The sequence below is a fragment of the Helicoverpa zea genome, chromosome 6 (genome assembly GCF_022581195.2).
Source record: "Helicoverpa zea isolate HzStark_Cry1AcR chromosome 6, ilHelZeax1.1, whole genome shotgun sequence".
Lineage (NCBI taxonomy): Eukaryota > Metazoa > Arthropoda > Insecta > Lepidoptera > Noctuidae > Helicoverpa > Helicoverpa zea.
This window is the reverse complement of record NC_061457.1, coordinates 340,457-365,729: the sequence shown is the minus strand read 5'-3', so window position 1 is coordinate 365,729 and position 25,273 is coordinate 340,457. Positions and strand designations below refer to the sequence as shown.

Genomic DNA, 25,273 nt, shown 5'->3' with positions numbered 1-25,273 from the left:
GAGTTTTTGAGAGGTTTTATAATAATTGTATAGGGTAGGGTTTTATGCGTGTAAAGGATCTTTGTTTTTTTTAATTCTTCAATGACGCAAAGATAAAAGATTATACAGCCTTACACACGCAACACGGTAGAAACTGTTCTTGCCTAAACTGTTATCTATCTACGAGTATTATTGATTAGAAATATACGAAGTATGACATGTTATACACGTCCATTAGTTTTATACATAGAGCTGGGTGGGGTAGTTCATATTTAAAATACGTTTAGGAAGCCGGTTTCTAGAATAGGTTGGTATTCCTACCTAAGGCTGTAAAATGGGAAGCACTTAGGACGTAGCGGAGTATATAGGGGTAATACTTACATAGGTATAATGTATTGATTTTCCGGGACGATGGAGTCTTTATTAGTTCACTAATTAATATTAGAGGGACTGCTATATTAGTTTGTTCTTCTTTTGAACATCATTTTTGGTTTGTTTGGCTTAGGGGTTAAAGTATGAAATTGCCGTATTATTCTAGTGGGTTTTTGAATTGCCATAGTCTTCATGGTTTGAGGTTTTCGAATGAAACTTTTTTCACATGGTTTCTGTGATGTTCTTCTTTTAAAAAATGTGAAAGATTTGATTATCGATGTTCAATTGTTTTTGCTATTCAACTTAAACAAGAAAGATAGATACTGCGAAAATTTGAGTAATTTTTGAATATGAGTTCCGACGCGGAAGTAAACGGCAGAAACAGCCCGCAATATCAATGCTGCATTTGAAGAGGTGTCTGCTAATGAACACACCGTGCGATTTTGGATTAAACGCTTTCGTGGTGGAAACTTGGACTTGAAGAACGAGCCACGAGGAAGACCGCCTGACAGGTGATTAACGAGGAATTAAGAGAGACGGTGAACGCCGATCCTAGTCAAACTACCCAGATACCCAACCGAACACCGAATAATGTTGAAAAAATGAGCAGTAAAACAGCCACGACTCATGAATCGACCTTCACCGTTATTGCTCCATGACAACGCGACACCTCATACAGCAAGAGAAACCGTTTTAACTCTTCAGGAACTGCAGTTGGAAACTATTCGTCTTCCTCCATATTCGCCAGACCTTGCTCTAACGGACGACCATTTTTTTTTGTGATTTGGTCAATTATCTGCGTGACAAGAAGTTTTCTTCCCAGGAGGCAGAACAAAATTCTTTTACACAGTTTGTGCAGTCTACATCCTCAGAGTTCTATCGTAAAGGCATAAATGACCTTCCTATTAGATGGCCGCAATGTATATGTCGGAGACTGTCATTAGTACGGACACTAAACGTCACGCAAGCGCGCCCTCTGGTGGCGTTTCCGGTGAAGCAACATTTTGGCGCGCTTGGCAGAGTCGTGGTGGTCGGCGTGGCGTCCGCGGAGCTCAGTCTTCGTTGAGTCGTCGTGCGGCACACATCTCGAAACTGCCTTACGTGTAGTGTAGTGTACCTAGTGTTATTGCCTAGTGTTGTAGTACCGTGGTAGATCCATATTGTAAAGTGTGTAAAGTGTCTTTTGAAATTAAAGTGTAAAGGTTCTTCTAACCTAACAGACAGACATGTGTTGCTGGGGAGTTTGTTCCGCCACTTCTTCTCCCCAGCTAAAACACATAGGAAGTGGCGAAGGGCGGGCGTTTTGGGGGCTGTCTTTTGTTCTGACTAATTTGAATAAACGTTTGAGTTTTGAGTTTGTTTGACTTTTGAGTTTCTTTGAGTTATCTCTTTGTACGATTACCCTAACTGATGTCGGACGATAGTGCCATCCTGATGTTACGGCGCCCTCCGACATCAGAAGTGGGATACTATCCGAATGCCCACATGCGTTTCGAATTCGCCATGCGAAGATAAATTTCTACCCACTAACAAAAAAAAAAATAATGGAACGTCGATAGTTTGAAATGGAGTTTGTAGTAGATTTATTAAGAATTTCAGCGAAGGTACAAGTATGGTAACCACGGTTATGGTTTCAACAATGACGGTGGTTATTGTGCAATATGGCGACAAAATTACTGCGGAGCATCCCAGCTGCCAGGAGCCTGACGTGTCATCGTGAGGTCGGAGTGTTGGTGCTCGTGCATCTACGTGGCTTCACGTCCGCGAAAGCCTTGCTGAACTGCGCGCCATAGCGATGTGCGCATCGTCATGCGCGTTGAGGTGTTGAGTGGAAACCCGGTGAGACCGATCCATTTTTGCTTTATGTTGAGGTTATTTGTCTTACGACATTTTTAAACTTGAGGCAGTTTCAGTCTCGTTGTTTAGTGGTAGTGCTTATTAATTAGTGGAATCGTAGATAATCAGAATCAGAAACCATGAACCTAGGTTTGATCCCAGAGTTAAAAATTATTAGTTACCTGATCTCATCAATATCCTAAAGTTAGAATATTTCAGTTTTTGCGTCATTTGATTGAATTGTGCATCAGACTATAGACTTTTGGTAACATTTTGTGCTAAGTTGTACCAATGATGGATACCGCGGTGACTTGGAAAAGACCCGTTGGCCTGTGTGATGGCATCGGGGTGACTAAGAAGAGACCTGTGTAAAGTCTGCGGTACAGTTGGTGTCATGTCACTGTGGTTGTGGTTGTGGTCCCTAGGAGGCCAGAATGGGCTGAGAGCTCGGCTAAGGGACACAACGGTCATGTGAAGCCTAGCGATTTAGTAATTTACAAGTTGAGTCTGACTAGCAATCCGATCTTTCTTTGATTTCGTGCTTAGCATTTAATGTATCTAGTTTCTTCATTTGAATAGTGATTGCTATTCTTTAAATCTGTAACATGTGTGTAGGTCTTACTATCTTACGTAACGAGAAGGTTTGTTGCTGACCCATATGTTGTCAATATTTATCGGTTGCCTAAGCACTTTCTATTTCTAGCTTTGCAGATATCATCTAAGGTGAACCGAGCCGGGAGAACAGGACGAGGTCTACTAGTCAAGCGGCGGGCGAGGTGCGCTGCAGTTGCTGTTTGGAGCGTCGTCCTCCCCCGGATTTGTCGTGGAGGCCGTATGAGTTGCGGCAGGCCAGAACATCGCGTCTTATCGCACAAGGTGAAAGCATTCTATTGCATTGAAAATGTTTAGATTGATCAGACAAAATTAGATCCGAAATTCAAAGGTCCATTTAGAGTAATCGAAGTTTTGGAAGGTGATCGTTACACATTAAAAGCTTTGAATTGTAAACGTACTTACAAATTTGCTCACGATAGATTAGGAAAATGCCATAAGGTCATGTACCAGTCGAGATTGATGTAATGGATGATCGTGTTGATAATGATGATGATCAAGTTTAGAAGGTTTGAGTAAATTAAGCTAACGGCCGTAATGTGTTCGACCGTACCAGTGGTTATTCCGTAGCCGTAGTCCGTTAGAAGTCGGAATCTCTCGGTGGAAGAGTAGACCGTGGATGCGCGGTGCGCGGTTAACTCTGGCGGAGGTCGTGGTCTATGGAGACCGTAGCGTGTAACCGCAGGGGTGGTGTACACGGGCTGTCCACTGGGTGGACATGCGTGCTAAGTTTTGTGTGAGAGCAATGTGATTGCTTTTCGGCTGGATAGCCGTGGCGTTAGTTTTTCTTACTTGAAGTTTTCCGTAATCTTGGAGTATGTCTACAGTTTTAGTTATGATGACGATGGTACATGGCTTTGGTATTTGTGTGTTGTGATTTAGCAGTTAAAACATTGATGACTTAGATTATTGTAAGGTTCATAAAATAAACGACGTGTAGAGCGTAGTACGAAGTGTAGAGTATTTTACTTTCCCCGTTGTGTAGTTTAATTGGAATGAGACAAGTTACTGTTGTGGTCAGGAGTGGCCGAGGTTGTACTGTGCATACTGTGCTGTGTTTGTGTTGTTGCAGATTAAACGACCACGAGGACGTGGTCAACGCAGGATGGCCGTGTCGGAGACTGTCATTAGTACGGACACTAATCGTCACGCAAGCGCGCCCTCTGGTGGCGTTTCCGGTGAAGCAACATTTTGGCGCGCTTGGCAGAGTCGTGGTGGTCGGCGTGGCGTCCGCGGAGCTCAGTCTTCGTTGAGTCGTCGTGCGGCACACATCTCGAAACTGCCTTACGTGTAGTGTAGTGTACCTAGTGTTATTGCCTAGTGTTGTAGTACCGTGGTAGATCCATATTGTAAAGTGTGTAAAATGTCTTTTGAAATTAAAGTGTAAAGGTTCTTCTAACCTAACAGACAGACATGTGTTGCTGGGGAGTTTGTTCCGCCACTTCTTCTCCCCAGCTAAAACACATAGGAAGTGGCGAAGGGCGGGCGTTTTGGGGGCTGTCTTTTGTTCTGACTAATTTGAATAAACGTTTGAGTTTTGAGTTTGTTTGACTTTTGAGTTTCTTTGAGTTTCTTTGAGTTATCTCTTTGTACGATTACCCTAACTGATGTCGGACGATAGTGCCATCCTGATGTTACGGCGCCCTCCGACATATAGATAATAATGGCAACTATTTTGATTAAATAAGTTTGTTAAAAATTAAAAAAAGTACAATTTAGATTTTCAGTACAAATCGGCAATTTCATACTTTAACCCCTATTATAAAGGGGCAGTATATAAAGGAGTTTACAAGTAGATACTTGAATATGTGATTATAATTCCCACAGAAACCGTTTTTAAACCACAATAGCAAAACAGCTGTCCGAAACTGAACTTAACAATCGTGCCTTCTCCCGATGCATGGTTATAAAAAATATGATTTTTTTTTGGGTAATTGCAGGTACAATCACGTGTTCAAGAATCGGTCACTAATTACCAGTCACCTCATGTAGGGAACTTATAGGGACAGTCCATGAGGGAAATTGCACTAGGGAGTACATCGGGGGAAAACATAAATACAAGAAAGAAGTGTGACGTCATTAGTAACTTAGGGTTGGCATGGCCACAATCAGTAGGTAACCACTACGGTAAATCCACCTCTGATCTTTAACATTATGGCCCAGTCATACCATAATGCGGGTACGTACCAAACTTACCAAATAATTGACCTGTACCTATGTCAAGACGAATCGTCTAACTTGGTAAAGTTAATCTTGAATAAAAAAATGCTTGTCGTCCTTTGTGTATTGCTGTGTCTTTCTGTGAGAATTATTATCTATATTGTTTGCTTTTTTAGTTCCTAGCATAAACACTCCAACTTAGAAAATATACCTAAAATTGTGCAGAGTGACAAATTGATTTGTTTAGTAAAAAGATCGCTGAGGACAGGATTCGAACCTGCGCGGGTAGAACCCATTGGATTTCAAGTCCAACTCCTTAACCACTCGGACACCTCAGCTGTTACTATTGAAGTTCAATTATGTACTGTAAAAAGTGTTCTATTTACTGTTTAATTTGTTTCTGATTTATATTTACTCAAGTGTCGGTAGTCATCGTCAACTATGTGTCGCTTTTCTTCTTATTGTGCGCCAATAGGTTACTACTATTATTCTGATTGTTGCTTTATGGAATTGTTAAGGAAATCTGTTTACTTTGTCTATTCATGTGTGCGGAATTAATGCACTGTATTTCCGTACATACACTTGAATTATAAAATTGAGCAAACCTTATGTACTCAACTACAACAACTCAACCTCAACTATCTAATCACGTAACATTTACTTATTTGGTATACTTACACCTTACATGCAATACTTTGATAGTAAACTTTAAACATGTTGTTTTTGCGAGTTGTATCTAGATGTTTGGTTTGACTGAGCAAGAGTGTTGAGTGCACTTTTCGTGCAGAGTGAAACAAATGCATCGTATCGGTGAGTGCGCTCTTCCAGTCGGCACCACTCGACGGCCGCGCACGAAGGGCAAAAACGCCTACCACTTCAACGAACGCAAGTTGTTGCAGCAAAGCTGTGTTCAATGCGAATAAAATTGGATCTAGGCATTGCTCCAATTGTTCGCAAGTAGTCGTAAACTATATTTCAGTTTCCAAGAGAGAATTGGACCAAAACCACTATTAGGTTTTGGGATTTTTATTAGGATTGCGGTGATTCCTTTATTCTTGTTCGAAATATTGAAATATTTATCATTGATTGAATTAAATTACAATGCATGTAATGGATTTCGAAACGGATACCTAGGTACTCTATAAGTAGTTTAAATATGTTTTTTACTTAGATATAAACGTGTTTTTATAACCCACTGGCCACAATGTTTTACCTACTTAATTTATAATTTAAAATAGGTATTATTCGTCCATTTCGTTATGATTGAAGTTCTGCTTATGAAACATTTTCTATTAGTTCTTAAAGCAGGTTTTGCTTAGTTGTTGTTTTGTGTGTTAGTTCAAAACTGTGTTACCGAGATACACATATTGTGCCGTAGAAGTTTAATTAAACAGCTGTTTCGGGAATAATATTGGTTTCTCTCTAATGTATTTCGGGTACCTAGATACTTCATACTATAGCATACTTACGTCACGCTATCAGATTGACTTCTATGTTGTTATTTATTACTAACCTATTTACGACATCGTCATCTTTATGATAGAGGTCCTATCCTATTGGCTGTTTTAAAATCTTAACAACTCCTACGTAGGCTGTAATTACCTAAAACAAAAATAACAACCTGTCCTGTAATGAACAAGCTATTTATTTTCTCAACAGTATCAAACTTCGCACAAAAGAAAGATTTCCAGTGCAAAATAAATTGAAGAAAAGGCGCAAAAGCCTGTCGTAAGGCGAAACCTGCTGTCGATAAATTAAAGCTCTTACAAATTGATATAAAATCAATAAGAAGCATAAAAACTCGTGGCGTTTGAAAGCAATTTTTCTTCTCTAAAGTCTTATTTAGTGCCGTTCTTTTATTAATACAGTTGAAAGCCGTTATTTGACACTAGGGAGGTGTGAAAAAAATACAACTTTTATTTCAGTTTTACTAGCTATCCCCGGGTACCCTTGCTGGTTATCTAATAACATAGAACTAACGTGCATTTAACATTATAAAGCAATGAAAACCTTCATGTTTTTTAACAATGAACTAAATCTGTTTTGGTAAAATTTCGGAAAGTTATTTGTAAGACTATTACAGGTCTACCTAAGTATATACTGTAGGTACCTTGATGAGGAATACCTCGTTAGGGTGCTTACATACAGAAACAGGTTTCCGGTACAGACAAACCTGTACGGGTAGGTACCGATCAGTGCAGGTATAATATTTCAATACAATCCTATTCACTCACTTATAAAAAAACAGGTAAGCTTACCTGTTTGATTCGTACAGGTTTGTCTGTACCGGAAACCTGTTTCTTTATGTAAGCACCCTAACGAGGTATTCCTCATCAAGGTACCTACAGTATATACTTAGGTAGACCGTATTCAATAGTTCATCTTGTAGAAATTACCCAAGTAGTCAAAATTAAGCTTAAGAAAAAGTTAATGTTCAGGTCAAGTACCTAATAAAATAAGCTATAAAGCTATAAAACTAATTACTTACCTAGTTCTTTTTATGGCAAGTAAATAAGGTAATTCGTCTCAATTCTCTTGCTGCCATTTTTTTTTGAAACCCGGTTATTTTTTGTGAAATAGCCCAAATAATAAAGCATTTTGATTTCTTCCAGCGGTTAATCGATATTGTTTATAATTTTCATCGATGCGCAGGAGCATTGTCTATCTATACTAAAGATTACAGCGGCGCCTAGCACGCCATGTTTTGCGTCATTTCAAAGTCCACAGACTACACGTGGATAATAATATGAAATTTCGCACTTCTTGCCACAGCTGAGGTGTCCGAGTGGTTAAGGAGTTGGACTTGAAATCCAATGGGTTCTACCCGCGCAGGTTCGAATCCTGTCCTCAGCGATTCTTTTTCTTTGTATTTTTGTAATTTGTTATTTTTATGGTACGGTATTCTTAATTAAATTATTTTAGTGTCATTCTCTAAGTTTTTGAAATATGTATATTACGTATATGTAATTTTGTTAATTTAATATGAAAAAATATTATGATAAAATGTTTAGATAGAGTGACCTTGTCAGAGATAAAATGAATAAAATACCTCGTAGCATTAGTAAAACTTAAACATAGTGTTATGTATTAGGTACACATACTACCTAGTCTATGTTGATTAGCACAAAATTCTATTCACCATTATCATGAAGAAGCAAAACCTACATTTGTATTATTGCTCACGCATGTTCTATCAGTATTCTCCACGATAAGGTTGATGCCGAGATAGAATACTCTATGAGGAAAATATGGCAATTTTGAATGTTGAACGCATCTATCTATCGGGTTTCCTGGAATTCATCAGCCATGCGCTGAGCGTGATTCAACGGTTCCATGAAACCACTGGGCTCTAATAACCGGCAGGTGACCGCTATTGGTTTCTGTACCTACGCGTACAGTTCTGTCACTGTTCCGTTTAAACACTAGCTAGCTACTTTTCGAAGCTTTGTCGGTAAACAATTTGAGGGTCTTTGTTCTTGGAATGGAATGCAATGAGACTGGAAAATGAAGGGTAAGGGTGATTCTTCTGTCCACTGTGATCAGTCGACTTCCGTCAGCTAAAACTTATGTAGGCACAGGTCTACGAATGCTATTGGTTATACGAAAACCAAACAGAAACATGAGTCAAGAATAACATATTTCAGTTTAATTGCTACAACATAGCTCACAAAGTAAATGTTGCTTTTAAGCTCCAGAACATACTTGAATCCGGCTCGTGAGAGACTCGCTCGTCGACAAACGTCGTCGAGAAGCAATCCTCACTCCACTGGACTTCTCCACGGTTGTTGACCTCACCAAACTCTGGAAATTGAGGAAAAGGAAACATGGAAGTCATTTACATGTACAAGCGAAACCCTACCCTAAGATGAGCCCATAAAGTTCTGATTTTTGTGAGCGTTTACATGTAGGTGTTGTGTTTCAGCTGTTCCATTCTAATTTACACTCTGATGCTTAGACGTATGGTTTGGTATCGCATGTGTGGTCTCGTTTAGCAGGAAGTAGGTTAAGCACAAGTTATTTTTCACAGTTCCTCGCGAAACAGTGAGCGGCCGTAGTCTCGTAGAGGCTGGATAACTTCACCACAATGTATGAATTGAAACGGTTCCATTGCTAGAGACTTATAAATGTTGCATTCAATAGGTCTAACGTGCAGGATACTACAATATTTGTATACTGTACGAATATGTAAACTAGATTCACTGTTATCGTCGGATTTTGGTCTTATTTTGTAGATTAATTTCGATAAAAGGGGTATTGCATTCAATAAGAAGTTGACTTAATTAGTAGAGACCTATTTTAAAGATAAACTGGTTTCATTATTTCGATTGATTGATTCGTGAAGGATTTGTTATTGTTATGCATTATTTGTTTCAATTCTGTTCACAGATAAGTATTGTGGATTAATACTGGCCATTTATTAGCCGAGGAGTATGGCGCCGCGTAGTCTGGAACAGCGATTACTTTACATAGGTACATGATGTAGGTGCATCATAAATACCTAATATTACAAACTACAAATAGTGCTGGCTACGGCTAAGCATATTTGCGGTGACTGAACGTGGCCTCATTTACACCCGTGCGCTGCAAAATACAACATACCTAACACATTTTAGTAAATTAGACAAATACAGCTAACAATTGACGAACAAACTACAATAAATGCATAATTCGCATTCACCGGGGAATTCCTTCAATCTGCTGACGCCAAATGTGATTGAGTAATACTTAGAAATAATATTATATCAAGTTAATGATGCAATAAATTTTCGAGGACAGGCTCAAAAGTGTTCTTAGTTTACTGCATCAATTTTAAGAATGCTGAAACCCTGATTGACCGCAGTAGCTCGAAGCTCAAAGCTAAGGTTGTGTAGAATCGTTCAACTCGGCTTTTTGAGGTGAATTATAGAATTTTGACAAGCAATGTGTCAGTTTTGTCGTAATAACCTTCGTCTAATGGTGAATGTTTACGTCCCGTCTAATGCGTCGATGAAGTATGCAGAATAGAGGCAGATATGTGGCGGCGCGTGACCCGGTGTCCGTGACCTGCGACTCCTGACACTGATGGATGACAGGGGGCGGGGCCAGCTGTCATCACTCTGCAGCTCGGGTGATATGTTGTGATAATAAGGCTCATCACTGATATTGAGAGTATCATTTTTGTTGGAGGTTGGAGTATCGATAAATTGATAAAAGGCTGGTTTTAGATCAATTAAAAAGTGATTGATAAATGGCATTGTGATAGTTAAAAATCAACTTTTGAAAGCTGATACTGATTTAGCTAAAACAATGTCTATACCTATAAATAAAGTTGACGAGCTCTTTATTTGTTTAATTGAACACGAATATTTCAGGAACTACTTACTGTGTTTCTAATAAAACTTGTGGTCAAATTAAGTACCAATCTAGTGAATAATGCTTCGTCGCGTATTTAACAAATATTGAATATTTGAAATAAAAAATGAATGAGTACCTAGTATCTCTGTACTTTTCCTGAACAAGCGAAAAAAATGGTCCTCCAAAATAGAAGGTTTTATTTGTAAAAGGAGGTAGGTATACATGTTTTTCTCAATATTCCTAAATAAATGTTTGAGTAAGCAGGTTAGAAAACATGTATAAATTCTGTGTGGTATTTTAGGAAGTAGGGTCGAAGAGCACACGGGATATTGGCGCTACTTTCAGTAAATATTGCCGTGACACGCGCTGGGCGGGCGACGCCGGGCGGATCGATACAGCCTCGTGGACCGTGACCGACACTCCGACAAAGTGTGCAGTAGATCAACTACCTACTCATCTGCGTAAAGAATAATGAGGTTTTTGGTGTTTGAAAGCTGAGGTATTCATAATTGAGAGGGTAACAGTAACCAAGTGATTAAAGGCGATTTTTATTTAGGATCTCCAACAAAAGATGTACACGTAACATGACATAGGTATGTCAAAACAATGGGAATATTTATTCTTTAAATTAAGGAAAGATTAGGTGCTCTTAAATGTCTTAATCAACTTAGATTGTTATTATTTATTATTCAACAGCCCTTTATTCTACAGGTACGGTGACTCTAGGATGTTTGATTTGAGTTAATCCATAGATAGAATATCTAACGATGGCAATATTACATAACAGTGGATCAGTAGGCAGGCGTCGCCGGGTGACGTCACAGTGTCGCCAATATTCAAATCTAATCACCTTTATTTTCAGGCATCAAAGGCCCATAGATAAATACCTTAAAACTAGCATACATATGTTATACAAAATTGTTAGTAAATAAAAACTTAAAACTATGTTAATAGCACTTCCTTATGCACTATGGCACTGTGCGGTCCTGTGGCACTTGTCCGCGGAAGCGACGGAACACCACGTCCTGTGGCCAGAAGTTTTCGTCCAACACGAGGTGCAGGAAACACGTTGGCACTCGCACCACGAACGCCTTGAAGTTGGCGTTATGGCGCGACTCCAGCAGCTGCACTCTCGGGGCGTACTTCAGCTTCTGACGCACGTACTCCACGATGTCCTCCGCCTTAGTGGTGTAGTGTAGGCGGGAGATGTACACCGGGGTGTTCGGCTTGGCGGCACGAATTTTGATGTTTGGCTCAACAGGAGCCGTGCCGCAACGATTCTTGTTGGTTCGCTGACGGCGCTTCCTCCTTTGCACCGTAACGAACCCCTCATCGTCAGCCCGATTCTGTCCCTTTACGGGCACGGGCTTCTTCGTAGCATCAATTTTGCTACCTATGACGCTAGCGTAGTCACGACGTACATTTTGATGTTTCGCCGAGGCTGCAGAAACGAGCAGCTGATCGAGCGGTCGAGCGGCGGTGAGCGGAGGAGCCGCAGGGACGGGAGCGGGGCAGCGGGGCGCACGAGGCGCGCACTGTGCCGACTCAGCGTTCGGCGGTGACAGCGGTGACGGCGACAAAACTGCTGACGCGAAACTTGCACCCGATACATCGAGGCACGCTCCGCGCCGCATGTTTACGTTCGATGCACCCACAGGTGACCCAGTTACAGTACCGATATTGGCAATAGGTTCCGTGAACCGGGGTGACGTAACCCCCGCTAGGTTGACCTGCGCGTTGTACAATGTTGCCAGCTCCCATCGTGTCACCCGAAACTATACTAACAAGCTATAACGTCTAGACACTGGGTTTTTTTTAATAAATGTCTAATCGGTGTCATCATTATTCAATAAAAATGTATTGAGAAAGGACAGCTCTAAAACCAAATTCTTTAAGTTAAAATTGAAACCAACACATAGTGTTTTGAGGTTTTTTTTATCAAATCTGTGACAGAAACTGCATCCCAATGTATCTCAGTTGTTTATCCGATACCGATACGTCCGAAGACGTAAAACATGAAAAAGCCAACCATCCATCATTCCATTATCATTCCATTATCTGGGAACATTTATTTTTCCAACATATAACTACTTTGTTGTTAAATGGGGTTTCAAATATCATTATCATAATGGCGACGAAACGATAAGCAAAAATACCCGATCAATTTAAAAATCACCTGTTAACAAATTATGAATACCTAAAATTATTATTCCATTTACTGAAGGACTCAGGTGAGTTGACTTTCTGTAGTTCGTGCACTGCGTGAGGTCCGTTCAGGTTCGCTCGTGCCCCGTGACCTGACTCAATCAGCGCCACTATGGAAGCACCGTATACTCGCACATAGGCTGCTTTCAGCCTGATTGCTAGTTTATATAGGTAACTGAATAAGTATAGTCTGTAAAATGTAGCAGTAAAACTACGGCTGTTAATTGAATACGTATGGTGTAGTTTGTATTCTCCCAGTTTGATTAATTTATTAATATACATGTATAAAAAAATATTAGTCACATAGACCTCCTGAAATATAGCGGCATGAAAAAAATAGGTAGAAGTGCAATTGGAGCAGCAATTGTTATAGTAAACTCATCTTGTGTACAGGTAAACATGTACTCGTAGCTACGGAGTGTAACGTTTTATTTTAAAGTTTTATTTTAGGGAAAATCAATGCAGAGAACAGTAAGTAATAAATAAATGTTTAAAGTTTTTTTGATTTTCCTCATCCTCTAAACACCTGCAAGTTATACATCACCTCTAAAAGTACCGTTGGAAGATAATTTATTTTTATTATAAATATTCGTAATAAGTAGGTATATATCAATCGAAGTTATTATAATACACGTATATTACTAAGATAAAACAATAATTGGTCAAAAATGCTTTGCATTTTGAATTCTATGAAGATTTCTTTTGTATTTGCCGTATAAGAGTTTTTGTTTGTATTGCTAAAAGCGTCGCGGTGACATGCAGCAGGTCACGCAGTTGATTTAACTCAGATAACTAAGTGTATCGTGCACTCGGAGGCAAAAAATACAAGATATCGAGGTACCGTTGTGAGCGCCAAGACTCCGGGAGCCCAATAAAGCGTAAAAATAAAGCAATTAAGTCGCGGGACGTTTTTACGAGCGCCCGGGATAACACGCGTCAACCGGGCTTGTTACACACGCGCGAATATTTAGGGTTGTTCCCCCTGCGGTGGAAATGCCTGCTTAATTCATTTAAACCCATGAATCACCTGAAAAGCCCTCATTACTATATACACAGCCGACTATGTAGGTATGATGTTTACCATGTAGGTATTTGAATAACTTTATACTTTATACGGAAGGAATACGTAAATAAGACAAGCTCTTAGTGCCTACTTTTTTGAAATGACCAAGTATTGTAGCGATTTTTAACATATCAAAATATAAAATGAATTAATTGATCTCTGTTGAATTTACGACTGCCACAAATGCCGCTGGTGTGTCGACGTCCTAAGCTACCTCTTGTATTTAGCATGAAAATGGTGAAATAAAACTTGGCGTTACGCTTAGCGACCTGTCGTTAACGAGTTGATCGTCGCTGTCGCCCGGTCCGGTCCGGTCTGGCTGGTGCCGCCACTACATCTTACATTATTACTCGAAGAGAAGTCTAACCGAACGGTGTATGTCATTTACTTTTAGGCATGCATAATCAATCATATAGTAAATGAGGAGTCCTAGCTGATTTAACGTCATGTTATAATTGTTAGTGCGTGGCTCTCGTAGTCTATTTATGCTGACGAGATTAAAAGAAAATTATTATGTTTCGGAGATCCTGGTTCTATTTATATCTATTTTCTTTCTAATTTTATATAATTGTTGAGTTGTAAACTATGATATAACTGCGTTCCTGCGAACAGCTGTCGGTGGGCATTGGCAGCGACACAACAGCACGTAAACGCGTGTATTTGGGTTAAACCGCTGTCGCTGGCGTCGCGCCAGGCTGCCGCGGAGGGAAGCTTTTCCCTTGGAAAGCCGAGTTTCAACTTATATACTTTTTGTTTTCGATTCTAAAGGCGATCTGAGCCATGAGTAGTGCTAAGCTTTACAGTTGAATTGAGATGTAAAGCTGGTGTACCCTGTGGGTGTACATAACTATAAATACTTGTTTAAAACTATCTACCTACATATGCATTCCTATATATTTTTTTTTTAAGCTAAAGCGGTGATTCAAGAAGATCACAGTAACAGATATCTCGAGACAGGTGACTTCAAAGCACACGACATTCAAATGAAGTTATCTGAGTGGTGTGTCCGCGGATGACGGAATCGCCTATAATAACTCCAAGACATCGCTAGAATTTGTAAACTAAGCATTAACATTGACGCAGCTGCAATAATGTACGATGCACAATGTTCGTAATGCCGCATGCATTGAGAATCGACAATATTGCTCAGGTAAAGTAATATCAGTAGAACCATTTCGACAGGTATTCCACGTAAGAATATTTCACGTAAGCCATAAATGGGCTATTGTTAACCTACAGGAAAATTTGGGAAAATGTTTCTGTATGACCTTTAGGTTCCTACAGTATTACATTGCTTGTCTAATGTTAGGTTGTTACCAATTAAAACTGATGAGTTTTATTCGTGATTGTGACTTTGTATTTAGACTTTTAAAAAATATGATTTAGTTGATGGTCATTTGCCTTCGTATTTGTTTGTGTGCCCCACGTGACGCCGCGGCGGTGCGTGTGCGCATATCGGCGTATCACTCGCACGCATCCTTTGATTGTTCTCGATAATGCGTCAACAGACACACAAGCTTATTGTGTCATCCACGAAATATTCGAGCCACACAGGTGATGTCTATTGTCACGAGCACGCAGCAACAAATACCCTAAACAGTTTATGATTATCTTTCTTGCTTTGTATTCAGACGATGAATGAAGAGTTTCGTACTAAGCGCATAAATTAAGTCCTCATCTCGCATGGTTGAATAAATCTTATGCTTACTTTAGCGCAATTACTATATTTGTCTTTCTGAAAAATATGACCTCTCAAAATATACTAAGAATATAAAAACAATTTTAAGTAGGTGACATTATATTATTAAAGCATAGAATAAGAGAGTATGTTCTAGTACATTTGCCTCACATCGCGTGATGTGTATGCTGCGTCAGCGTTGGGTCAGTGGCGCGGGCGCACCTGACGGCGTGCAATGCGACACCGCTCCCAATTAGCCGCTGACGCTGCACTTGTCACACGCGCTGCGCAAACTGCTGACTGCGCAGAACTTGTCGCTATGTAGCACTGATACTTTGTTTCCAATTATAGAATATTATATTGAGTTACGAGATTTTTGATTTAGTTACCTATGGGATGTTATCAGTAGACTTTCTGTATGAAAGTTATGGTAACCGAAAGACAGTTTTGTGTCCTAAAAGTACTAGCTCTAAACTTCCTCCTTCCTCCAGTACTAAATATAGCCAGGATATAGCCATCAATATTGAATACACTTAGTACACAAAGACCGTGGGTGCTAGGCATAGAGCGATATCGCCTCGGCTGACGCTGCACTAATATAGTTTGAGAGCTTGTTCAGGTAGATGGCCGGAGCTTACGACCTGCCGCCCACACAACTCTCAGGAACACTGGGGAGGTCTTGCTGACGCAGAGCATAATTTGCGCGGACAAACAAGTAATTTACCATGTCAGATAATGTGGGAGTAAAACGTATAGAAGCATAACATTATAATAAAGTGAAATTCTCTGTTTCAGGTGGGAGCCTAGACCAGATGCGCAGATATCCAAGCAATTACTTAGTTTCAATCCACTGGACCCGTATTCCACCATAATAATATCGAAGTGAAAAATTTTAATTGGACACTGTTAAAGCTCTATAAAATATCGAAGTAAAAATATATTTTTGTTAGTGATTTGCATCGCATTCCGGTTGGGCGGGCGGTTGGGCGGGCAGCTGGGCGGGCGGAGGGCGGCCGAGCGCGCTCAGCCTTCACGCGCCGCATTATGCCGAGCCTGCCTAGCGTGAATAACACCTCAAAATAGATAAAACAGACGGCTAATTTAGCCATGGCCGTCATCCCTTTTATCTACCTACACAACAACCTGTATGTAGGTAGGGTAAGGTAGGGTAATTATTGAGTAATTGGTACGATGTCGCTATCTTATCTTATATCAGTTAGTATAACAAAACTTTTAATAGAAATCTAATGTTTTGTACAAACTGTTCTTGAATAAGTTTTAATCAATCTTTCAATGATTGAATACACAATTAATTATTGAAAGATTGGTCACACATAATGAGCCTTTGCATTCCCTTAATTAACATTTTGACAAAGCTATGAGGGACATGTATCACGAGATAATTTGTCGGTAAATGGATACAGTCGCTGTGTGTAGGTGCTGCCTTGTAAAGGTCGCCGCTCACAGACCGTGCCCTGCTCAACCCGTTGATTACGCCGAGCAGCGGTGCCCAACCTTCATCATACAGGACCTACACTAAGTATTATTTATGACGGGTATTATTTGAAATATTATCTTAACCACGTTGTATTGCGGTGACGATAAGCGTGCGTGTGCTAATAAGAATCACAGTATCATAATGTATCTCAATTACGTTTATGATTATGTATTGAGTCAGTGCATAACACACTATTGTGCCATTGTGTTAGCACTATTTATTATTATACAATATATAACTTTTCATAGAAATGAGTTAGATATTTAATGTTTGTCATCAATGTTTATTTACGAACAACATTGTTGTTCGCAAGTTTGAGCACCGCTGTCCCGCAGCCGGGCACCGGCGCGTGCTAACAATGTATTGTTCGCCTGGTGTTTCAACAAAAACGAATTTCTGATCAACGATGAATAATTTAATTTTAAAATGCATCTCTATGGTCTGTTGTCTGTATCGGTAACTGTAGGGGACACACTGTTAAGCAGTGGATCCCAAACCAATTGTTTGGTTAACTTTCAAGCTAAGTTAATTATCTAGAAATTATGAATTGTGAGGGCGGACACCAATTTCCATTTCCAAGAATGTCAACTTTCTTATTAAAAGTAAATAGCTAAAAGGTCACATTTGTACTGTATCTTTATAGTACAAATAGTTACTCCAAATACACAGTTTTTACCTAATGAATATATGTATTTCATGATGAGGCTAAAGCGAATCCCAACAACTATATAATAATAGAGCACTAACAAGGCGAGCGCTACGGTATGCTACGCTACAGAACGCTACGGTCTGCTACGCCGCGCTACGTAGCCTATATTGTACATTTTGACCGTTCCTGTATCATAAATAATTTACTATTTTCAAAGTGTAATGCTTTTTGGGCAACTCATTCTAATACATATAGCGGAATGAATATTAGTCATGTATAAATTATTTAGAGGAAAATACACACAGTTAATTAGTCATGTCGAAGCGTCGCGTCGGCAGGTTAAATACCTTCAACATTGATTCCATATTTCTTAAGAAATATTGACTTTCTCAATACAGCTTGTGTAGATAAATGGTAAAAATTCGTGAATGCAATATCCCGTTAATGAGCGTTTCGTAGAAAAGTGCCGCGTCATGGTTCTTAGTGGTGGAAGTGCGGCGTCAGAGCTCGTCTCCTGAACAATCATAATGAAAAGAATGTTATCTTTTTGTTCCTTTATTCTTGATTACGGGCTTGGTGAAGCTTTATCTGAACTTAAGCGATAAAGGCAATAATGCAAGTCTTGACGATGAGATCACCAAACAACGTCGAATGTACCTACTTCCTTCTTGTTAGAGGTATCTTCTTCATTTCAATTCTAAATAATGTAATATCTAAGATTAAATTGTGTTTTTGTTAGGTTAGGCTCATAAAATAGTTATGGTTCTTTTAGTGCCATTAATTACGCTGTGATGATCATCCAGATAAGGTGTATTCTCCAAATCAATCGCAATGACCATTAAGCAACACAGTTACAGACACGACGTTGATCGATCTGCTCACGATACTCTGTATAAACGGAGCACGTGTCCCATGACAATATAAAACTAGTGTAAATAAGAGCTCACTCCATTATCTTCCACTAGATCAGTGTAAACAATTATCTCGCTAATAGCTGACATTCACTTGTTTTTGCCGCCGACACCTTCCGAGTGCCGCCCTCTTTGTAACTCGACACAATTTACATAAAAACTAGGTTCTGCAATAAACTCTTTGAACAGTAGCAAAGAGAACGACGGGCCTTTGTTTACGAGTACAAGCTCGCAATAATGTCGTCTTTCTGTACATTTGGGCGTGTGCCATATTTAGATTTAATCTACAATAGAAACCACAATAACAAAGGCAGTCAATTAAAGCCAGTTGATACGAGAATACATTTTATGATAACATGGTGATTAATTAAACGTAGTCCCAAGAAAATCTGGTTAAAATTAATATACAAGATACATGGACGAAGTAAAATAATGAAAGCTCCTACTTTTATTCTGCCATTTATAGCTTTTAAGTGTTTCTGTTTACTACTTTCAGTAGATTTGTACGGGGTCAGGCAGAGGTGAACTAATAAACTAAACAAGTAACAATAACAATACATCAATGTCTATTAGCGGATCATTAGCTACTTGTAGGGATGTTCAGCCGTGGCCGACGTGGGCTGATCATACGGCTCGGCCCGTACCTCGCCGTGATTCAATCACATGGGAACAAGGTATGTATACTATAATGTGTATTGTGTAGGTGCACTCAATTACCGTACTAATGTGATCTATTCGTGGATAAGATATTAGTTTGGAGATTGGGCGGCTTCCTTTGTCCTTTATTGATTAAACCAAATCCTAATATCACGACACTTGTGTCTCATAGGTAACTAATATCTCGAGCTGCCTAAACTTCCACTTAAATAATTAGAGTATCTCAGGAATCGAACCTGGGATTTCGTCATTTACAAAATCTTGCCATGTCCTCACACATAGAGATTTATGTATATTTTTATGTTCCTAAGTTTTTTATTGCTAAATTCATAGTAAGTCCATCGCCTCGCAGTTTGCGTGCGGCGCAATTTGTCGTCGCGCGCGCAGGTCGCTAGTCGCTATGTAGGGCGACTGACGCGCACGCGCATGCAGCTTGTTTGTCGATAACTCGATAATGATCATACACGCTGTAGCTGAAAACTACATAATGTGTACTTACAATTTACATGTTTGCGACAGTTATTTCAGCTAGAGCAAATAAGCCGTATCTGTGACACTAATTTGTTTTCGCCAAAGTTTTTAGATTCTAGAACCTATATGCTTAGACCTTACTAACTTAGGTACTTAACCATCTACCCAATAATGTAGAAATCGGAGAAATTACTTATTACTGTTAGAATAGTTAACAAGGAAATGAAACATGAGTGAGTAAGTGGAGTAAAACTGTCGAATATACAATAATGCACGGTGCGCGGCGTTCTGGGCGATTGGGCGGCACGCTCCACTGCACCGGGGGACACCCACAGGAGTCATCAGCACTAACTAACACAGACTCAGATTGTAATAGATATTCTAAAGCAGATTCACCATTTCCCAATCGCTATAAGTCTCAAGTTGTGACCTGAAAAAAATCTGAAATTATGACAATGTTACGTTGGAAATTATATAGGTACTTTTCAGTCCAACATACTTTGGCCCGGCAGCACACATCCGGTTTCCGGTTACGGTTTCCTGATCAGGAATTCAGATTTGGAAACCGAAATGCTCTTTTTTCATACAAAACTAGCAAACCCGGCGAACTCCGTTCCGCCACCAGATGGCTTCGTTTTATGTAACATATTGTTTGGTGATATTTTTTTTTTTTGTTTTTCCTGAATTTTCTTTGCTATAAACCTCACGGAGCCCGAGACCTTTCCAACGAATGCAAAACCGTGGAAATCGGTTCGTGCGTTCTGGAGTTATAGCGTCAGGGAGGAAAACCGGACTTATTTTTATATAGTAGATGTTCACAAGAGCGCACACGTTCTTACTATTTCCGGACGGAAAAAAACCTGACATTCGGTTTAAAATTTTCTCCGTGTGTTCGGGTACTCAGAACGGAATAAAACCTGATGACGTCATTCCGAACGCAGCGCTCGCGAACAATTTGGTTCGACCGCCGCACACATACGGAAATTTTCATTCTGAATCAAGGTAGCCCTGTTCCGAATGGACGTGTATCAGAGCATTCAGAGCCCGCCTGTGACTGGCTTTTTATATGTATATGTTTTTATTTTTGTATTAAATATTATAAAAAAAATCCTGTTTATTGAACAATTAACAAACGTACACATATTTACATAAATATACACCCAAAAATAATGAGTTTTTTTTTATTTATCTCATATCTATGCCTTTATAATAACAATCCATTATTGTTAGTAAAGACATTTATGAAGTTCATCAAAGGATTTAATGGACTTTCTATAATACTTAATAAATAATTCTTCTGGGTATGCTCGTAATTTAGCTGTTTTAAAATAGAATTGACTTTCGGATAATCTTTGAGCATTCGACGGGTGTTCCCAGTAACGTCGTTTCCTCTTTTTCTTGTTTAGCGCCAGTAAAAGTGCAACAGCAATCAATTCGTCATAGTGCATGATGTCGTGCCTTCAATATGGTTCCTCTTTACGTACTGGCCATGTAAATTCAGAATGAAAAAAACCGAATATGTGCGCTAGTGACAAGGAATCCCGAAGCTTAATTCCTGATCAGGAAATCGTATCCGGAAACCGGATGTCTGCGGCCGGGCTTAATGTCATCCGAATTCATGAAGTTTCATCTGACAACTTACTTAATGTCATATTTAATTATTGACTACATGAGTATTATATCCAAAATGTTTCAAATAGGGTTCGGCATGGAAATAGCAGGAAATACTTATCCCATAGTACCTAAAATATTCCTAAAAAGTACGTTTCGGATAAACTCATGTACTTGCGCACAATTTTTGTTAACTTCTTTGTCCTCAAAAGAGACTAAACTCACTCGACCGATCCGCTAAATTGCTCGGTAACAATTTATCCTGAGCTTTGTAGTCATCCGTCTGGAATATTCTAGGCTTTCTGGAACATGGCGCTTTGTGTTACAGCAAGTGAACAATTCTTTATGTGCAGTGTTAGTTTAACTGTTGTAACGAGTTGTTAACTAGCTATGAATGCATCATAATTCCAAGCATATGATCGATAAAGCGATTTCATGGTTGTTACGATAAGGAGCATAATGTAGGCTGCGGCGTCTCGCTGCAGAGCGTACACGTGCGGAAGCCGGCGCTGGTGCGCGGAGTCAGCACGGCACGGCTGCCGGCTGGCGCGCCGGCCGCCACCCACTCCACTCGCGTCCTAACCCTCGCCGCGGACGGACGGTATGGCGGCCGCGCGCTAAACGCCATAACGAATACGTGTCTGTGCTGTGAACATAACGCGCGTCTCCGCCCCGAGCCCCGACATCAACAACAACAACATGACCCTGTGAGTACCCACTGTGTACTGTCTCACGGCCGCTTATTAAACAATTTCCATTTTTCCCCTGACCGGTGTTTTCCCTCCGGAAAATTGTAACTACACACATCCTTACAAATTCGCTTTGATTTACTGAATTATATCAGTAGTGTGTTGTTTCGTCAATAGTAGCGAGTCTGCGGCCGGTCGTACGTTGATGGCCCTCGAATGAATCGTTTGTATTGTATTGTATCGGCAAGTTATTAGTTTAATGTCTCAATACAGACGCCAATGAAAGGTCACGAAGTTTCAATAGCAGCCGAAGAGGTGAATCACGAGTGACTACTGAGTCACCGGCACGTTCAGTGTGCTCCATAACGGAATAGAGATTCTTTGGTTGTTGGAGAAATTACTTCGCTAACTGAAAGGATCTACGATCAACTTACTTGAACGGTGCGAGTATGCAGTAGGCCCGGAATACCTTAATCAGCAGATGTTTCTCTGACGGTTGAAACGGATTGTTTAAAGTCGTTTACTTTCCGTGTTTAGTTTTGCACACAATAAAAGACGGTGTTGTATAATAAAACCTATTATCGAGATGCCATTATGTCGGAGTTGATTAGTGTGAGTGCGGGCGCACACGGCGTGCGGCGTGCGAGTGCAGTGCGCGAGGCTGGTGCCGGGGCCCGGGTGGTGCTGTGCTCATCAGCACGTCCATCTGCCGGCGAAGGCTGAGCGGCATCACTCCGCATCAGGAATATTAATTCGTGACACAATGACCTCTGGTGATTTTATTTTATGCATAACGCCGAAATAACAATGCAATAACCTGTTGTATCATCGTCCACTAAACGTGAGTCAGGCTGGTTCTCCTTGGAGGCGCTCGCAGGACCCCGGCCGGGTGAGGGCGGCGCGGGCGCACGGCACGCGTCGACGCGCGACCAAATACCGGTACATTACAGCAATTGTGTTCGCGGGTCACTTGTTCTTCGATTAGAACTAGTATTACCGAATGTAGGTTACGATTAGAAGTAGCTGTACACGCTCGCCGAGCTAGCTCCTCCGTGCAGTCCGCGGCCGATGATCTTGATCTTTCAATTGTATGCAGATGAGACGATGCAATGTTAATGTGAAACCAGTTGTAAGAAAATAGCAACCGTCATAAATATTCGCATTAAATGCCTATATACAGCTTATGTAATTAAAACAAGTGAATTGAAGTAGAAGCGAGTGACGCGCGGCGAATATTAAAGTTTGAATGCGGATACTTGCGCAACATAATTGTTGGAGCGCCGCGTGAATCGCGAATAATCCATGGTAATAATAGTTGCGGCGTGCGAGCCGATGTCGCGCCGTGCCGCGCGGGTGTCGCAAGCGGCGGCGCTAGCCGCGCGACGGCGCCGCGCCGCTCGCATCGCAATGACTCGTCGTGTGTGCTCAGCGGCGCATAGCAACACTGCACCGGACACGATCGGAACACGATAGCGCGAGCTTCCATCCCATTACCATACAGCACACCTCCGGCCGGACACCCCCTCTGCCGCCTGCACCAACCACTGCATGCGCGCTCTTGTCAAGTGCTCAGTTCAAATATTGCACTGGCTACTTAATTCAACACATGCAATCTGTAATTGGCAAATTATTAAACCTGTCCGTTTGTTCTGCGAGAGACGGGACCAATTGCAAGTGTGTAAGTCGGCGTGACTCAATGACTGTCGGTTTGTGCTGGCGAAGACGCAGGAACTCGGTGCAACCTTCAGGTCGCGACGAGGCTGAAGGCTGAGCTGTACTTAGCTAATATTTAAATTGAGGACATTTAGATTTTGTTCCGCTCGGGTGTCGCGGAGCGTTACCGCCGCGACAGTTGCACTCGCCTGAGAGGGCAGAGCGTCTTGAGCCTCAAGGAGAACTCTTGGAAATATATTCACCACTTACACTTCCAGTGTCCGTTTTAGCTCGGGAGCATTTTATTTACACTTGACCTGAGTATTTCAACATTCTACTCTCACAGCACTTCCCGACTAGCAAGAAGGTTTTCGCGCGATATTTCTTTTATAAATTCAGAAAACGAAATAAGGTTCAACTTTATTTTCAGTTAAGTTAGCATCCAAAATACGGTACATTTCACTTTAGCCGAGCAGCACGCACTCAATGCAACACAATTGCTGATAAGCGACGTCTTAGCGTGGGAGCTGCCTGTGGCACTGCACTTGCATCCATCACGTGGTTGCTGGGCATTCACACTTACATATTTAAAGCTGATAGTATTTGACAACGATCATCGTAATTTCCTGCAGTGCAGTTATGTGTATAGAATGCGGCAGTCCCCAAACATGCGGTTATCAGAGGCATCTCGTACCTGTTCCGAGTCCGCTCGGCACAGGAATGCGAAATTCAATTATGTTTTTTAAGCGCCGTCCATCTTGGTTGTTTCTGTCAGAGATAACGTTGCAACATAATGCGGAGTAAGACCCTTTCGCGTCCATTTACCATGTTTATGGTTATTTTATACTTTGCGGTTAAAAATATATAAAAAGGGAATATAAAAATATCTTATTTTTTATTGCCTAACTTTTCTATTAACCGAAAGTATTTGCTATAATAGAAATATAATGAACAAAAGATCAGAAATTGATTATTGAAAATTCAGTAAAAATTTGGTATCAGCCTACATTTCTCTTAATTGGAAATCATTAGACTTTTCGTATGATTCGTATAACCCAATTCCTAGAATACAATAATAAAAGGTACGAGTTATTTTTCATTATTGTTTTCTCAATACCGGACTCGTGTCTCTTTATCATGATGATTCCACTTACAGCTACATTTGAGTGCAAAAATGCGACAGAAGTTGTAGAATGTAGATAATGCACGATCCACAAGACAAACTTATTGTACTTGTAGTTTTTATCATTTTTGAGATTATGTTGTATGCAATCAAAGCATTTATGAAAACTTTCAATTCGCATTGGGATTCAGAAGTGCTAGTTTTCTAAGCCTTCTGGAAAAAGAGGCGTAAGATATGATGTTATTATTGCAGTAAGTTCTAACAGCAGGTCGTTTAACAGTCATGATTCACAATACTAACAATACAGGCCGTTCGTTACCGCGAGATGCGCCGGAGCAGCTCCTCCGACAAATGTGTATAATCCGCGAGTCACGCCTGACCAGTGATTCATCTCCACTCACATACCTCATCTACCAGCTTTGAGCAATACCCATTTAACACGAAGTTTTCGCGTATCATAAGCAGAGTTGAGCTTGGGTTAAGGTCGATTTTTTAAGTCGTTGTATAATAGTTTATATTCTGTTAAAAATGAATCAATTGCTAGTAAGTGTTTTCTTAGAGCAAACAGATTCTAAGTTAGGATGCTAAATGGAATTTGGACTGCACTTAACGATTGTACGTAGCAAAAAGATCTAAGGTCTATTGTAGACCTTAGGCTCTGCAGCATTCTCTTCTTTATCTCTCCCTCCAGCGTCTTGTTCCAACAGAGATTTTTATGATAGTGAGCTTTCAGGCTTAAATTGTTCTACCCACACCATTGCTAATTTCATTG

General features: G+C 40.4%; 1 protein-coding gene and 2 non-coding genes across 3 annotated transcripts in view; 2 read left to right on the top strand and 1 right to left on the bottom strand.

Moving 5' to 3' along the window:
• Positions 1–5,215: 5,215 nt before the first annotated feature.
• Positions 5,216–5,297, bottom strand: Trnas-uga. Its single transcript has one exon. It is a non-coding gene; the product is annotated as a tRNA-Ser (tRNA).
• A 2,433-nt stretch (positions 5,298–7,730) lies between these two features.
• Positions 7,731–7,812, top strand: Trnas-uga. The gene has a single exon. It is a non-coding gene; the product is annotated as a tRNA-Ser (tRNA).
• Positions 7,813–21,611: 13,799 nt separating this feature from the next.
• LOC124631225 (mucin-5AC) overlaps positions 21,612–25,273 on the top strand; it is a 43,932-nt gene continuing 40,270 nt past the window's right edge. The window contains exon 1 of the mRNA XM_047165481.1: positions 21,612–21,743. Coding sequence (XP_047021437.1) covers positions 21,736–21,743 — 8 coding nt within the window. The 5' untranslated portion in view covers positions 21,612–21,735. The remainder of the gene's footprint in view (positions 21,744–25,273) is intronic.